Raw genomic sequence first — 17862 nt, 5'->3', positions numbered from 1 at the left:
AATGTTACCTGTGTGTTTAATGTTAACCTGTGTGTTGAATGTTACCTGTGTGTTGAATGCTACCTGTGTGTTTTAATGTTACCTGTGTGTTGAATGCTACCTGTGTGTTGAATGCTACCTGTGTGTTGAGTGTTACCTGTGTGTTGAATGTTACCTGTGTGTTGAATGTTACCTGTGTGTTGAATGTTAACCTGTGTGTTTAATGTTAACCTGTGTGTTTAATGTTAACCTGTGTGTTTAATGTTAACCTGTGTGTTTAATGTTAACCTGTGTGTTGAATGTTACCTGTGTGTTTAATGTTACCTGTGTGTTTAATGTTACCTGTGTGTTGAATGTTACCTGTGTGCTGAGTGTTACCTGTGTGTTGAATGTTACCTGTGTGCTGAATGTTACCTGTGTGTTGAATGTTACCTGTGTGCTGAATGTTACCTGTGTGCTGAATGTTACCTGTGTGCTGAATGTTACCTGTGTGTTGAATGTTACCTGTGTGTTGAATGTTACCTGTGTGCTGAATGTTACCTGTGTGCTGAATGTTACCTGTGTGCTGAATGTTACCTGTGTGTTGAATGTTACCTGGCTATTGACGTCAGTGACAGCTTCCGTTATGGCCAGAGAAGCCAACTGGATGACCAGCTCAGGTAGACCCACATCCTCCAACAGCCGCAGCACCTGCGCACACACACACACACACAATCACAAAAAACAAAAGTGTGGAAATATATTAAATATATTTAAAAGGCAGCTTTCTTTCCCAACCTATCAGTCATTTAAACTATTAATAATGGCCATTCCCCCTTCGCTCACACTAAATGTTTTTAGAGGAGAACATTACTTCTTTATGGTGCCTTATTGTAGTACTGTGTACCCTGTGTTGTAGTACTGTGTACCTTGTTATAGTACTGTAATCGGGGGCTGGAGGGGGCCTCCTCCTCCTCCGTGCCCGTCAGTCTCATCAGGAACTCTTCCTTCTCCACCTCCGTTGCTGCCTCCTGAAAACACTGCAACGCCTGAAAATGACACAACAACAACATAAGTGAACAGAAACACAACAACAACAACAACAACAGAAACAAAACGAGTGAACAGAATCCAGGGGCCTCATGTATCAACAGTGCGTATGCACAAAAACATTATTTTTGCTGTTTGTCCCACACGCCACATGTATGAAAAGTGAACTTGGCATGAGCATGCGCAAGCTCTCGAGCTGTCGTGAGAATAGCACCGCAAACTTGTGTCTAGCATCAACTTTCGTCTTTTATGCTCTATTCAAAACGTGTTTCATATCTAAACTAAAACTACACACACCTGGCATTGTGTTAACAGTTTATAGCTCTCCAACACTGGTGGAAACTGGAGTTTTTCAACCCTCCATAACCCGTTCAAAATATGAGGGGGATAGATGTTTTTTGTTATTATTACATTTTATATTTTACCTGTGTACTGCTGCTTACTTGTGCAATAATAGTATTTTAAAGTCTGTATATTTCTCGAGTCTGTATATTTTTAAGTCTGTTTAAGTTTGCTAAATTTTGCTATTTCTACTCTTTACGACATCTATTGCACGTCTGTCCGTCCTGGGATCCCTCCTCTGTCGCTCTCCCTCAGGTTTCTACTTCTTTTTCCCCTGTTAAAGGGGTTTTTTGAGGAGTTTTTCCCCGGCCGATGTGAGGGTCTAAGGACACAGGGCGTCGCACCATGTATAGTCTGTAAAGCCCTTTGAGGCAAATCTGTGATTTGTGATTTTGGGCTATATAAATGAAATTGACTTGACTCTTTAAATAGATATTTACTTCTATGTATTTCTATTCTTGTTGGAGCAACTTGAGAGAAACTGAATTTCCCTCCGGGGATCAATACAGAATTTTGAATTCTACTAAACTGAATATATGGCGTGAGCGCAGTTTGATCTAGGTGGAAGTAAATTTCCGTAGGTACTTTTCTAGTTTTGGGGCTTCCCCATCTTTCAGTATGAAAGCTGAGCAATCTTTGATACATGAAGCCCCTGCTGTTGCTGATCCAGGATTGAGAGAGGACTGACCTTTTGACCCTCCCCATTGGCCAGGTAACACTGACCCAGCATGAAGCGACAGGAGCCGATGTTCACCTGACACCAGGGACCAATCAGCCGCACGTACTCCTGCCAGCACACAGAGACACAGACACAAACACCCGGGATGGTCCGTCAAAAACAGAATAAACAGCTGTAAGACTGTCTGTCAGGTCATAGTGATGAAGACTAACCTGTAGCTGGGTGTACTGACAGTTGGCCATCAGACACTCTGGGAACTGGAAACCAGGGTTACTGGGCCAACTGGGACATCAGTTAAGATTCAACAACAAATCACTACACACAAAGTAAGTGTCAGAATAGGAAAATATACAGTCATCAAAAAAAATTATTAGATCACCCTTGTTTTCTTCATTTTCTTGTTCATTTTAATGCCTGGTACAACTAAAGGTACATTTGTCTGGACAAATATAATGAAAACAAAAAATAATTTAAGAGCTGATATCTAGCCATTTTCCATCTTTTTTAAAATAATGATTTTGGTGATTATCAAGAAAACCATGGAAAATGGCTAGATATCAGCTCTTAAATTAAGCTTTTATGAGCTATTTTTGTTATTATATTTGTCCAAAAAAATCTACCTTTAGTTTTACCAGGCATTAAACTGAAGAAATTGAAGAAAACAATGGTCTAATAATTAATTTTCCATGACTGTAAGTGTGTCATTACAATCTGACTGAGTATTTGACTGAAGGATACAGCAGCTGAGCGAGCAAGTTGACCACATTGGAGATCATGTGACTCCAGTTGAGCAGAGAGTTACTCTGCTGCTGAGAGTAAATCTGAGAGATGATCATCTTCCTTGCTGCAGTCTGATAGAAGAGCTCCACCACCGTCTGAGGACTCAACACTGCGGAGAGAGAGGGCACTATTATTACCTCACTAACACCAAACATCATGGCAGGCTTTATTTTTACACCATAAACACTGAATTCACCTTAGGCACTATGGTTATATTCTTTAAGTATCTATTGTTAGCAGTCGTTAATTATCAATAAATTAACTCAGAGGAAACAGAAAATGAGGTGTGTTCAGTGTCTCAGACCTGATCTGTTGGCGGAGAGGACTGGAGAGTCGGACAGCTGCAACACTGTGAGGTGCTGTAGGTTAGCATCTCTGCAGGAGGTCAAAGGTCAGAGGTTAGTACACCTGTGAGGTTACATTTATACCAAACAAGCGTGGCCTCATCTCAGGATCACATGTTTATTTATGTTAGTTCGCAGTGTATACAACTGAAATAATCCTCCTTCTACTCCCAGATACTCATCATGTCTGGATTAATAATATGATCTGGAGGAATTTCATCACCTCCAGGAACTGTGTCTGGATGACTGCTGTGATTTAATGTCAATAAAAGTATCAAAAGGAAGCTGAAATAACAACATGATGCTGATGTGGTAAAAGCCTAAATTCTTGCTTTGTCACGTCTGTCTGCAAGACCACAAGAAAACTACATTTAAAAGTATGGTTCTCTTAGTTGAGTTTGGTTCAATCAGTGGCACCATTCATTATTTTATAGTTTTTGTACCTGTGGTTGTGTATCTTTACAAGTGAGTACTCACATGATGTCCATGGGGACGGAGGAGGCAAGGCTCTGGCTGACGTGTTTGAGGAGGTGATAGGAGGAGAGGAGGGCGGAGCTCCGAGGGATCAGGTCCTGCTGGAGCTGCAGCAGCTGAGCACCCCCACCCAGAAACACCTGAGAGAGGAACACACACAACAGATATCAACACATACACACAGTTTCTGAATAAAACCTGTCCTTGTGAGGATCCCTGTATCTCTGTGTTCCCGTGTCTGTGTCTCCCTGTGTGTGTGTGTGTGTGTGTGTGTGTTTCCCAAAGTCAAGGAAAGATCCTTAAACGGCTGAATTTAAAGTAAACTAGGTCATCCACAACTGCCAAAGGACTGTTCTGATGTCAAGGATCCTTTCAGTGAAGGATGCATCTTGTGTATACTGTGTGCCTTGTGCACTCATAATGCTTTGCGCGCATTCTTCTTCTTTGGGGTTTTTTGGTTGTTGGCTAACCAGCATATAGGTGCATTACTGCCAAGTACTGGACTGGACTGTGGAGCAGCAGATTAGTCTTTGAGCACAATGATGTCTCGGTAGTTTTAAAAAAATGGCCAGTGACGCAGTATGCTATTAATAATATCCCCCCCCCCCCGGTTGTACAAGAGCATTTCTTCCTCCATTCCAACAAAAACTTGAGGACTGATGACAAAAACCAAATCAATGTTGTGCACTGGTTTTAAAGTTGTAGTGCTGAATAACATAGGACCTGTGTAATTACGCAATGACACACACCTGCAAACTTGCAGACTGTTCCATTTGCGCGTTACTAATGACTGGAATGAGTTCTGCCTTGCGTCTGTTGGACCAGACTCACAAGGACCTGTCCTATCAAAGAAGCATTGTTGACTTTAGGAATCAGCAATTGTGTCCCTGTGTGTGTGTGTGTGTGTGTGTGTGTGTGTGTGTGTGTGTGTGTGTGTGTGTGTGTGTGTGTGTGTGTGCATGTCCCTACATTGTCTCCGAAGCGCAGGTAGAGTTTCTGCAGGATCAGCAGGTCTCGACAGAACAGCGCTCTGGTCATGGTCATGTGACAGACGGCCTGACAGACGATGGACAGGGCTGAGGTGCTCCCATACAGCTGAGACAGGCTGATCCTCACGTTCAGACTCTGACCTACAAGACAGAGCCAGGACAGGTAAACATGTTATTTATTTATGTACTGTAAACAGGTGAGTATAAAACTGAGTCTCCATGTCCTACCAGGTGCGAGTGGTCCATCTCCCCCGACCTCGGAGTCCGTCTCCAGGTCCATCTCCCTCAGCAGAACATTCATGGCTGCCATCGGGTTCCTGATGTCCTGCAGTTTGTTCTGGATATCCTCGACCACGTTATCACTGCAGGACACACCGCTGGTAAATACTTTGTATAACGTATATGGTATATCATTTATAAAGTTGATGGTATAATATATATAATACAATACAAAAGAACATGATTTGATATTATTATTATAATACTAATTATTGTGTGGGGCGACTGACTTGTCGTTGGACAGCAGGTTCTCCAGGACGAGTTCTGCTGCTCTTTCAGGGGACTGAAGGTGTTCCAGAGCTTTCTCCATCTCGTACGCCATCGCTCCAGAAACTGCATCACTGATGAGCCGCAGACACTGGACCAGCTGCAGCACATCACGGCCCACCTCCGGGTCTGTTATAACACATATATAACATTAATCTCCAGGTTTGTAACAACTAGCGCCCGACCGATTGATCGGTAGGCAAATTATATTGGCTGATGTTCGCCTATCAACAATTTATTGGTATCAGTGTATATGTTGTCCGATATGTGCCTATATGAAAATGCTGTTTTGCAGAGGACAAAGCATGGAGATGTGATTTTCTTTCACCAGAATGAGTGGCTCATATTTGTGTAGCCTAGCCTTTGTAATGGATACATCTACTCTGAAGTTTTATCTTGAGGCTGCAAATTTGCCAAAATTCAGTTTTATTTTACACGCAAAGTTGTTTTAGTTGGGTTTTGTTTGATATACCTAAATATAAACATAAAATAATGATTAGTGAATATTAGGCCATTTAGATTAGAATATAGGATGGAACATGCAATGCAAACTAGTTTGGTTCCAGCTCAAACATACAAATCAGTTACTGTTGCACATTTTAATTAATTATCTTTTATAGAGGACTAGATTTTAAGTATATTTTTAAAGGCCCTCTCCACTCTTGAACATCCTCTCCACACTGATAGGAAATAATTCACACCAACAATCACCCTTCAGGCTCTAAGGGCATTATAACACCATCACCCAGCTGATTACAGTTGTGCTTACCTTCAGCGATGGGTGTCTCCTCCTCTGAGAACAGGTACTCATCATAAGACAGGTACAGGTGATCCACAGCAAAACATGGCAGGAGGAACGACACAAAGCCCTGAAACACACACAAACACACACAACATTATTTTTACTCCATGCTGTCCGTTTCCACAGCTGTGATCAATCACGGATCACTAACGGACCTTCTTGAGCAGACAGGCCATGCCGGTGTGGGGGCTCACAGTCAGCCCCAGAGGCAGCGACAAAGATTCCTGGTACTGGAGACAGCATGCATACAACTTGGACCAGAATTCCACCTGCAGCTGCCGGTACTCCTCCTGAGAGAACTCAAACTCTGTCACACTGCTCTGCAGCTGTGGGAGGACAGACGGGAGGACAATGGGAAGATAGGAGGACAGCATGAGGACAGGGGGAGGATAGGAGGATGGACAGACAGGAGGAGGACAGATAGGCAGGGGAAAAGAGATTATTGTCTGTGAGTCACTGTTAAAGTTTATAATTTTCCAGAATAAAATGAAATTAAAGAACATCTGTTTGTTTGTGTGAATTGTTGTTGAATCACCTCGCTCTCCACGGCCACCGTCACCTCCTTCTTCAGACTCTCCCACGACACATCAGTGATCCTCTCGGAGCCCCGCCGGAAGATCTGAAACACACAGAGCACCTGCTGCAATCACCTGTTCAGGTAGAGCTTTAACTACAGCAGGTAGTCTCACCTGTACTAGTAGTTTCTCATCTGTAACAGGCAGTTTCTCGCCTGTGCAGGAAATTTCTCGCCTGTAACAGGTTTTGCACCTGTAACGGGTAGTTTCTCATCAGGTAGTTTTCACCCACAAAGGGTAGTTTTTCCAAATGCAACAGGTAGTTTTTCCACTTGCAACAGGTAGTTTCTCACCAGCAACCGGGAGTTTCTCACCCGAAACAGGTAGTTTCTCACCCGAAACAGGTAGTTTCTTACCCGAAACAGGTGGTTGATCAACCACAACAGGTAGTTTTTCCACCTGCAACAAGTAGTTGCTCACCTGTAGAGCTTTAACGATGGCTGAAGCTGTGAAGCGTAGAGGAGAGAAGAGGACCTCCAGGTACGTCTCCTGTTCGCAAACACAACAAAGTATTAAATGACCTCGAGATCTCTTACCGTGACAGCACACTCCCTTACCTGGATAGTTTACATATTTGACTATTTTATCATGATAATCATTATAATGTGTTATTTAATTTACCATTAAGTTTAAAATAATGGAAAAAATAGTAATAATAATATGAAAACGTCTATGTTATTAAGTAATTAATGGTTCAACTGTATCAATACAATTTATTAATCATTGCATTTGTCCTCAGAGGTCACAGTGGTCTTACTCTGGGATCCTGGTCCACGCCGATATGGACTTCTTCTTCAGGTGGAGGCTGAACAAACACCTGGTTCCACTGACCTGCTGTGTTACTGACACACACACACAAATATTATTTTTAACACCAATATAAATTCTGGAATTATCTTCCTGTTGTCAGCCAATTGTCTCTGTAATGCAGGTCAACTGTGAACCACTCAGGACGAAGATTTGTCACCTGCACATACTGCAGCCCACAGTGACAACAGGAAGTCAAAAGACCAAACAAGAAGTGACACTTACTGCTCAAAGTTGATGTATTTGACCACGGTAGTGTTTGAATCGTCCACCCAGACGGCCCAGATGTCTGTGGAGGTCAGAGTGAAATCCACCAGAGTCTCCTGTACACACACAGACATAAAGGTTGTATCTCATTTCTTTTTTTTGAATGAATGCTTTATTTCGGTTACAAAAAACAAAGACAGCAAAATAAAATCTGATTCTTATCAAAGTAAAAAAAAAAGAAAAAGGTTGAGGTTTCAGGTCAAAAGAGACCAGGACATAGCAGCAGGAAGTCACATAACAGCCGGGCTGACCTGAGTGGTGAACAGTGAGGAGATGTGGTCGAGGCTGTAGCGGTTGTTGTCGGTGGCCACCAGCTGCAGGACGGTGAACTGTCCTCTCTGAGGGACGGCGAGGTAGACACACAGACAGAGGCCAGTGGTGGAGGAGAACGCCAGCCTCAGGCGGTGACCCTGACCCGACAGGCGTTTTACGCCACGGCACGCCGGCATGTACTCCAACATGTCAGTCTCCAGCAGACACGCCTGCTCCTGGGAGGAGAGAGAGAGATGAACGTGGCTTTAACTCAGCAGCATGTGAATTTGATTGTGGGAAGCCAAAATCGCGATCTGGATTAAAATTCGATTCATTGTGCAGCCCTACCCTGAAGGACCACATGCGCAGCTTGTGGTCCTGACAGAGAGCAAAGATGAAGCAGTCCTCCTCCAGCTCTCTGACAGCCAGACTGAGGACCAGGTCAGCCGGACTCTGTTCCCCCCGCATGGCCGAGGGCATCCAGCCTGACAGCCTCTGCATCATGGAGCTCCTCTTCAGCTCCAGTACGGCCACGCTGCCTGCACACACACACACACACACACACACACACACACACACACACACACACACACACACATTTTAACTTGGGTAAAATAAGTATTTAACACATCACCATTTTCCTCAGTAAATATATTTCTAAAGATGCTATTGACATGAAGTTTTTACTAGATGTTGCTAACAACCCAAGTAATCCATACATATAAAGAAACTAAAACAAATAAGTTCAGAAATTAAGTAATGTGTAATAATGTGAAATAACACAGATCTGGAGTTATAAGAGAAACAAGCTGAGCAAATGTTAGCAGAGGCTTGCAGCCCCTCCAGGAGGGGACTACAACTCCCATCACCCCTCTGTGCTTCAGGAGTCTTTACCTGGTGTGTCGTGCGGCGGCAGAGACAGTACCATGATGCCTCCGGCAGGTGAAGCCAGAGCATAGTGAGCCTCTCCGGACTGACTGAGCCACGCTGTGGACGTGTGTGGACTCCCCGTCTGTCCCACTGAGCTGGGGATCAGGACACTGTGAGACGGGTCCTCCAAGCTCAGTTTCCCCACATCAGTAAAGATGGACTGCATGTGGAGCTCCGTCACCAGCTCCTGGGGACAGACAGCCAAACAGGGAGAGAGACAGACAGGGGAACCCACAGGAGGACAGGGAGTTATTTAAAAAGCAGCCAAAGACGTGTTATTAACGGCAGGAGTGAAGTTAAATCACGCTGTTGACTCACGCTGCGGTACATGCGTGACGGGTGGGGCAACACCAGCCTATGGACGCTCTGATTGGTGGAGATGAGGATGATGACATTGTTGAGCGTCTCCTGGATGGTGACGCCTCCAGGCAGCACGCTGCAGTGACACACACGCAGTCGGACGGCATTGTTCAGCAGGTTGGTGTCCAGAGACGTCTCCACCAGCTGCACCGAGTCACCTGATGTGCTCCTACACAGACAGTCAGACAGGTTTTGAATGTTGACAGTAAAGAAACAATAAATATTATAACTGTTATTACAGCATTACGTTGTTATTAGACATCACTGACCAGTGAATGAATCTGTTACTGACTACAGACAGCAGCTTCCCGCTTTCTTCATAATGGAACGCTCCAGCACTGTCCGGAAACTTCACACCTCCAGGAAGAGCAGTCACATCTGTACATATTTAACACTGTTATTATACAACTGTACAAATGTAATACTGTTATTATTATATGTGTGTGTGTGTGTGTGGGGGGGGAATCAATACAGCATAGGATCACAAAATTTTGTGTGGGAATATTATATCGATTCATGCCGCCCAAGTATTGATATTTAGCAATCCAATGTCCCGTGGACCGTCATCATTTTCAACCCCCCCCCTCGGAGGCTGTAGTGGGCTTATATTTAGGAATATACTGGATGGAATCTTAAGAAACTAGAAAATCAAAGGAATCTATAGGCACCAAGCTTGATGTGAAGCTTGATGTTGAGGAAAGTTTGAGAAAATTATGCAGTTGTTGTCATCCATACATGTTTGATATCAGTTCAGTTCAGATTGACTGAATACTTTGTTGGTCAGTCGGTGGGTTTGACTCTCATTGTGGAGAAATAAAAAGACTGAAGTGAGATGAATAGACTGAGAATTTTCTCTTATTTACAAAACAGTGCAGTTAAAACGCAATATATTGTATGGCAATACTCACCAGATCACAAAATGCTTAAAATCGCAATAAAATCGTATCTTGGGGCCTCTGGGGATTCACACCTCTAGTTATTATACACCTGTACACAGGTATGTCTGTTATATTACAACTGTATTTTAAGTATTTTAACTGCTGTAACATGCTGAACTGTAGCAGTATTTTAAAATGTTGTATAAGTACTTTTACTGCAGTAATTTTTATTATACAACAGTTACAGTCGGACTCAAGTGAGAGGCGTGTTTCTGATGAAATGTCACGTATTCATTCCTTCATTCATAATCCTTAACAACTTATTCACACTCAGATCGCTGGGGACTGAAGCCGATCCCAGCTGACATTGGGTGAGAGGCGGGGTACACCTGGACAGGTCGCCAGACTGTCACAGGGCTGACACATAAAGACAGTCAATCACGCTCTCATTCACTCCTACGGGCAACTTAGAGTAACCAATTAAACCTAAGTTCATGTTTTTGAACTATGGGTGAGAACCTCCAAAGGCGGTACAGAACCGGCATCACTTGGTCCCCCCATTACGCCTGGTGCGTTAAGATTGCAGGCGAAATATCAGAGATACGTGAATATCGCGGCTGAAAGGGGATTCTTTTACCGGCATAGACTATAGTTACCGACCGTTAGCTGAAGGCTGCAGGATCGTTAGAAACACCGTTACCGTTACTGGGCCAGTGTGTTAGCTGTTGTGCTAGCTGTTGTTAGCATGTCCCGCGCTACGGGCACAGAGTTTACAACCACATGATAAATAACATCCAGTAAATGTAAGCGACTGTGGACGTTACCGAGCTCCACTGTCAGCTCTCTGAAGCGCTGCAAAGTCTCTCTCTCGAAGCCGCAGATCTCTATGAAGCTGCGCTCCAACACTGCCGCCATGTTGGCTTCTTCACCGCGTGCTGCTCTCTGACGTCAGCGGAGAGATGGCAGGCCGCGCGCTCTCTTTCAAACATTTAAAGACACAGGACACCCGAATAATATTTCATTACGCACTGCACAAATCGTCACACTGTTAAAATAATCACCTAACTATTTTTTTTCAAGTTTTGCAGGAAACACAAAAAACTTCACCAAAAGCGTAACATATGATGTTTATTGTTGATCATTTCTCTTAAAAAGGATGTACACTGTTACACTATGTGTAAATTATGTAACTTAAGAGAAATAAATGACTTAGGCAATTTTTTGAACATGCCTTTGTGACTATGGTAACACTTTATTTTGAAGGTGTCTACATAAGAGTGACATGAGCGTGTCATAAACATGACATGACAAGTATCATGAGCATTAATGTTACTTCAAAGTGTCATTAATGTTCATGACACATCCCATGTAATGTTTATGACACACTCATGTCACTCTTATGTAGACACCTTAGAGTAAAGTGTTACCAATATTAGTGTCAACAATAAAACACTGATAAACTAAAATGATAACTAAACAATCTCCCTCTAGCTCTTCCTGGCTGGGTTCTTATCTGATGCCTATGAATGTGGCAAATTGTCAAAGAAGTGATGATCTTAAAGGGGTCAAATCACATGATCTGATCAACTGAGGATGTAGGCGATTTTACTGGCCGGCGTCATGAGATGATTTAGGCAACAACACAATTTTTTTTTTACAAAAAATGACTTGGGCGATTATTTTAACAGTGTGACAAAATTTAACGTTGTAACGTCCAACAAGGTGCATCTAATTTCTCTTAATGTTCGTCCCATGCCTCTTAATTGCATCCAAGTTTCTTTCCAACTTTTAGTCCCTCCCAGCAGATCACAGCTGGATCAACTGTCAGTCAGTTGTTTGTGTCTGCACAGATACAGCCATGCACGAATAATAAAGTTTTTTTTTTCTCTCTGAAGCCAGTTACCTGTTCAACAAACACCTGCACATGAATAACAACCTGCATTCTGTATTTATACTATGAAACTGTGTCCTGCTCAGCAGTGGAAGAAGTATTCAGATCTCCTACTTTAGTAAAAGTAATAATACCAAACTGTGAAATTACTCCACAACAAATAAAAGTCCTGCATTCAAAACTTACGTAAGTAAAAGTACAAAGTATCAGCATCAGCATGTACTTAAAGTATCAAAAGTAAAAGTACTCGTTATGCAGAATGGACCAACTAACAGTGTTATATTCTACATATTCCAAATATAATGTTGAATTATTATTTAATGCATTTCAATTTTCTCAAGGTAGGGCTTATTTTAACTACTTAATATACTGATGTGAGGTTTAATTTTAAGGAAACGTCTAATCACTTTAAATTTATCATGTTTTTTATGTTAAATCTCCACCTGAAAAATAACTAAAGCTGTCAGCTAAATGTAGTGGAGTTAAAACTACAACATTTGCCTCTAAGTGTAGTGGAGTAGAAGTATAAAGTTACATTAGTAGTACAGTACTTGAGCAAATGTACATAGTTACATTCCATCACTGCTGATCAGAGGCACAGGAATGCATTTATATTAACTTATTTATTTATTTATTTATTTATTTATGTATTGCCTTGTATATGGGCTATCACAATCATGAATTCATCATTTAATATCCTAAAAAAGATTGTGGTGCCCGTTGAACACCGGGCAATTTTTTATGAGATTAAATGTTTCAGGGAAAATTTAAATGATGCAACTCATATAAAATCTTACACTCAGGAATGATCAGCCTCACGTAGCGTAGGACTGAAAATGTTCCGTGGCCTAGAGGTTTTGGGATGGGGCTTGTAACTGGACAGTTGTTGGTTCAAGTCCCAGGACTGAAAGGTCAAGAAGGACTGACGTGCCCTTGAGCAAGGCACCTTACCCCCCTCTTTCCTCTCAAACTCAATGAGGATTTTGAATGGGTGGTTAGATGTCTTTAATAAGGTCTATGGTTAACACAAGCTTCAGAGATGTTCACATGTTGTATGACATAAAATACGTAAGTTGTCACTTTTAGAAGCCAACTGAAGACATTTTTATTTGTTCAGGCTTATGATTAGTTGTTTTGGGACTGCGATGGTTGTTTAATTGCTGTTGTTTTGGTCTTTTAAAACTTGTATGTACATTTTTATGTTATGTTTATGATTTTTATGTGAAGCACTTTGTGACCTCTGTCTGTGAAAGGTGCTATGTAAATAAAGTTTACTTACTTACTTACTAAATACCCCCACAATTTGAAAATGTTATTTGTCCTTAAAAAAGACAGTTACTAACAGAGTTTCCCTCATTTCAGGGTTAACTTGTTGTTTAATTGCTGTTGTTTTGGTCTTTTAAAACTTGTATGTACATTTTTATGTTATGTTTATGATTTTTATGTGAAGCACTTTGTGACCTCTGTCTGTGAAAGGTGCTATATAAATAAAGTTTACTTACTTACTTACTTACTTACTAAATACCCCCACAATTTGAAAATGTTATGTGTCCTTAAAAAAAAACAGTTACTAACAGAGTTTCCCTCATTTCAGGGTTAACTTACTCAGAGTCTTCAGAAAACCCGCTTTCTGGAACAGGCCTAAGTTGTTGTCGAAGATGTGTTGTTTTGTCATGTTGTTCTTGTCGATTGTTGTTGTGTTGTTGTTGTTGTTGTTGTTGTTGTTGATGATGATGTGTTGTTGTTGTTGTTGATGATGATGTGTTTGGTGTTGAGCAGGTTAACAGTGCAGCTGTTGTTGGTTAAAAACAGCAGCTGAAGGCCTCTCTCTGTCACACACACAGACCCACCCACTCATACACTCTTTGTTAACCCTTTCAAAGAGGCTTTATGTGTGTGTGCTGACTCGGCTCTCTGACACACAAAGCGGCGATCAGCGCTCAGGTGTATAAAAGCTGTGAGCTCACTCAGGTGTGAAGGTCAGTCATCCTCCTTCAGCACGCAGCAGCACGCCGACAGCACAGCAACATGTCCGCCACCGACATGAACATGATGGGCAGGGTAAGTCCCAGCATGCATCACTTCTCCACCACCACACAGGACGCCACATGACAACACAGGCCGAGGCTTTCACCTGACAGCAGCAACAATTCAGTAAAAATATAATTTTTTTGGAAACAATTTTGTTATGTCCTCCATATTTTATATATCTTTTAAATTTGATACTTTTCAGTTAAATTAATCTTTGACTTTGTTTATAGAGTCTGTGACACCACAGAAATCACAAAAATGCAAATAATGTATATGAGGGATAATTAAATAATTTAAATTGTGATGAATTCACATACTGCAGACTTCCTGTTAGGACACCTGGCTCACATTCTGTCACAGACTTAAAGTTTGAAATGAAGTTAACTTTATGACTTTTATATCATACAAGACATAACGTGACGTTTTTTTAATTGAATTCTAGCCTATTACCTGTTGTTGTCTGAGAGTGATCTTCACTCAATGAAGACTCAGAAATCAGAGAAATTAACTCTTGAACAAACATCAGGGTGATAAGAATGACATAAAATGACAGAAACATCTATTTTACCTCTACTGCAATTGTAATACACAGTGTGTGATGACGGGTTCACAGCTGCTCACATTGCATCAGTCAGTCAGACTTTAGGTCTTTATCTAAACAACTCTCTCTCTATCTCTGTCTGTCTGTCTTTCTCTGTCTGTCTCTGTCTCTCTGGGCATCAGGTCGTCTTCTACGAGGACAGGAACTTCCAGGGTCGTTCCTATGAGTGCAGCAGCGACTGCGCCGACATGTCTTCCTACCTGAGCAGGTGCCACTCCTGCAGGGTGGAGAGAGGCTGCTTCATGGTCTACGACCGCACCAACTTCATGGGCAACCAGTACTTCCTGAGGAGGGGCGAGTACTCTGACTACCAGAGCATGATGGGAATGAGCGACTGCATCAGGTCCTGCCGTAGCATCCCCATGGTAACCGCACGACCGTTCATTGCTCAGTAACCATATCAACAGTGGGTTCAGGTCTCTGATTATCAGTTGTTGTGTTTCAGCACCGTGGCTCCTACAGGATGAAGATCTACGAGAGGGAGAACTTCGGAGGTCAGAGTCACGAGCTGATGGACGACTGTGACAACGTCATGGACCGTTACCGCATGTCCAACTGCATGTCCTGCCACGTGATGGACGGACACTGGCTGATGTACGAGCAGCCCAACTACAGAGGCAGGATGATGTACATGAGGCCTGGAGAGTACAGGAACTTCTCCAACATGGGCATGAGCAACATGAGGTTCATGAGCATGAAGCGCATCAGCGACTCCTGCAATTGATCAAACAATAAAGTCTGACTTTTAATTCACGTTCACTGTCTGTTCATTTACATTAAATGACACATGGGATAGCTCAAATAGAAACTGAATCATTAAGTTGGCAGACAAATCATGTAAAGAAAATAAATCATTGATAGATGTGAAGGTAATTAAGTAACACATGTCACCAATCAAGATGGATCATGGGGATTTGAGACCGTACGCTATATAAAAAAGTCTCAGTGTCCTTTAAGGAAGGAGATGTAATTTATCACTTGGCGTAATATTTCTAAACTTGGTTGATGATTAAAAGAGAGGCCCTTGTGTGTCACCACAGTACCCAACTGAGAAAACCATAACCTGGTTGGTAACACCTTCCAATCTGTGACTAAAAGCTTTCCCCCCAACATGAGGGATGTTTGGACCCAGTCCACCTATACGAAAGGGAGGGCTTTTAATGGGAGAGGGTCCCCAAAAACAAATAGACTGGGACAAAATGGGATGTTGTTTGTCAGTGCCTGCCTTCTCCTGGGCCCATGACCCATGATTTGTCTCCATGAATGTGTCTCTTTGAATGTGTCTTTTTGAATGTTATCTGTGTGTGCATCTGTTGAGTACTCCCTTTTTCCTGTGTGCTGATGCCTGTTCTAATGTATAACTGACCAAAATGTTTGTGCAACTGGGCAGGACCTCAGCATATGAAAAACCCTATTGATTATTTGAAACTGCACTGATCTTGTTCTAATAATCTTGTACAAGATGTTTTCTTATACACGGTCACCCATAAAATTGGAATAACGTTGTTTTCAGACACAATCCTTTGTTAATTGTGGTTTCATTTTCATTGTGATGTTTGGAAGAGATTGATTAACCTCGTCAGGTCAACAATAAATGCCACATAGAAGAGGTGGAAATCATCTGAAAGCTGAGAACCCGAAGATTAGCATTGAGTATCAAGATGTTCTGGTCAAAAATCTCTAATAAACATGACTCAAATAAATAATTACTTAAACCTATTTAGGTGTATAAGGGTTCATAACATTAATATTATGCTATCTGAAGTTCATTTCCATGTTCAACTATATCCATAAGTTGTTGCTGCAATTTTTGGGTTGATACCATTTGTTGCACACATTTGATGCTGAATAATGGAATTTTATTCATATCAAGAATAGATAATAATGGTCAGAAAAAACCTCCATAATAATACATCAATATATCAAGACCTTTGTAAAACCATATAAATCCATGCTGTGATTTGGGTTCAAAAACTTTGGTAATTTTGGCGATCTCTGTATTTTCAGCAATTTGATGATGAGCACTTCTGTTCTTGATGCACACCCTCTGAATGCTCTAGGTCTCTAGTTTAAGGTTGTAAAGTTTCATGAGGCTGTGATTATCCTAGAGGTCACAGCAGCTCAATTTATACAAACTCATTGAATGCACAAGAGTCTCAGCTGTCCAGTGATACCCAGTTTATGCAATTCAAAGCCTGTTTAGGGACCTCAGTGTGAACAAATATTCAAATATGCAAATTTGTACTACATGAGAAAAACTATGTAATATTGCATATTATAGCTATTTTCATTGAGATAGCATGACGTCAGGGCAGTGGTCACATGGCCGCTTTGAAAATCACCATGAAACATCAAAAAATTGCCTAATTTTATTATTTTCTTTATCCTGACGCACATGGTGCCTATAGATTTCTTAGATCCTTAGATCTTCTAGTTTCATATGATACCAGTATCTGCAGTATATGAGCCTGCTACGGCCTCCGGAAAAAGCTAAAGTAACGTTCCATTCTTGAGAAGATATACACTTTATCTGTCAAGAATAAATCACACTGTCACAATAATTTCATGAAAAGAGGTTAAAAAAAGTTTTATTCCAACGGTCCTTACATTGGCTTCCTGTCTGTCAAAGAATTGATTTCAAAATACTATTGTTGGTCTATAAAGCACTGAATGGTTTAGGGCCGAAATACATTTCTGATCTTCTGCTTAGCTAGGAACCACCCAGAACTCTCAGATCATCTGGGACAGGTCTGCTCTGTGTTCCCAAGGTCAGAACTAAACATGGAGAGGCAGCGTTCAGTTTTTATGCACCACATATCTGGAGCAAACTCCCAAGAAAACTGCAGATCTGCTGTAACTCTCAACTCTTTAAAACCAAGACTGAAGTTTCTTCTGTTTGCCACTGACTTTCAGTCCTCGTTTGGAGATGCCGCTTTTTAAATATTTTATCTTCTTTTTTTGAATTTCAAAATTGTATGTAATATTGTATATGTCTCTTTCCAATGCTTTTAATGTTTTGTGTAAAGCACTTTGAATTGCCTTGTTGATGAAAGGTGCTATACAAATAAACTTGCCTTGCCTTGCCTTTATGGGTGACTGTGTAGTTCTTAAAAATGTTGTTCCACTCCCCTTCTGTGAATGAAAGACTCAAATCAGTCTCCCAGGCTTTCAACCTTAGGCCTATAATATCACTGCAGTAATAAAAGAATGAATGAATGAATGACTGACTGACTGACTGACTGACTGACTGACTGACTGACTGACTGAATGAATGAATGGATGAATGAATGAATGAATGACAAACCA

At 41.6% G+C, this 17862-nt stretch overlaps 2 protein-coding genes across 2 annotated transcripts in view; one reads left to right on the top strand and one right to left on the bottom strand.

Moving 5' to 3' along the window:
• The window catches only part of nup160 (nucleoporin 160), a 17143-nt gene extending 6162 nt beyond the window's left edge, over positions 1–10981 (bottom strand). Inside the window, exons 1-22 of the mRNA XM_059335958.1 lie at positions 10858–10981; positions 9425–9533; positions 9114–9324; positions 8760–8982; positions 8214–8404; positions 7865–8101; positions 7572–7669; positions 7297–7381; positions 6960–7028; positions 6500–6583; positions 6120–6290; positions 5932–6031; positions 5126–5291; positions 4845–4978; positions 4597–4757; positions 3631–3767; positions 3114–3184; positions 2768–2918; positions 2242–2311; positions 2039–2137; positions 888–1007; positions 574–669 (exon numbers count right to left, since the gene is read on the bottom strand). Of these exons, the coding sequence (XP_059191941.1) occupies positions 574–669; positions 888–1007; positions 2039–2137; positions 2242–2311; positions 2768–2918; positions 3114–3184; positions 3631–3767; positions 4597–4757; positions 4845–4978; positions 5126–5291; positions 5932–6031; positions 6120–6290; positions 6500–6583; positions 6960–7028; positions 7297–7381; positions 7572–7669; positions 7865–8101; positions 8214–8404; positions 8760–8982; positions 9114–9324; positions 9425–9533; positions 10858–10948 (2874 nt within the window). The 5' untranslated portion in view covers positions 10949–10981. The remainder of the gene's footprint in view (positions 1–573; positions 670–887; positions 1008–2038; positions 2138–2241; positions 2312–2767; positions 2919–3113; positions 3185–3630; positions 3768–4596; positions 4758–4844; positions 4979–5125; positions 5292–5931; positions 6032–6119; positions 6291–6499; positions 6584–6959; positions 7029–7296; positions 7382–7571; positions 7670–7864; positions 8102–8213; positions 8405–8759; positions 8983–9113; positions 9325–9424; positions 9534–10857) is intronic.
• Positions 10982–13952: 2971 nt separating this feature from the next.
• Positions 13953–15280, top strand: LOC131973671 (gamma-crystallin M3-like). The gene is made up of 3 exons (XM_059335723.1): positions 13953–13985; positions 14679–14921; positions 15002–15280. The coding sequence occupies exons 1-3, from the start codon at positions 13953–13955 to the stop codon at positions 15278–15280; spliced, it is 555 nt and encodes a 184-aa protein (XP_059191706.1).
• The last annotated feature ends 2582 nt before the right edge of the window (positions 15281–17862 follow it).

This window comes from Centropristis striata, chromosome 6, assembly GCF_030273125.1.
Source record: "Centropristis striata isolate RG_2023a ecotype Rhode Island chromosome 6, C.striata_1.0, whole genome shotgun sequence".
Taxonomy (NCBI): domain Eukaryota; kingdom Metazoa; phylum Chordata; class Actinopteri; order Perciformes; family Serranidae; genus Centropristis; species Centropristis striata.
The sequence above is the reverse complement of the archived record's forward strand: the minus strand, read 5'-3'. Positions and strand labels throughout refer to the sequence as shown.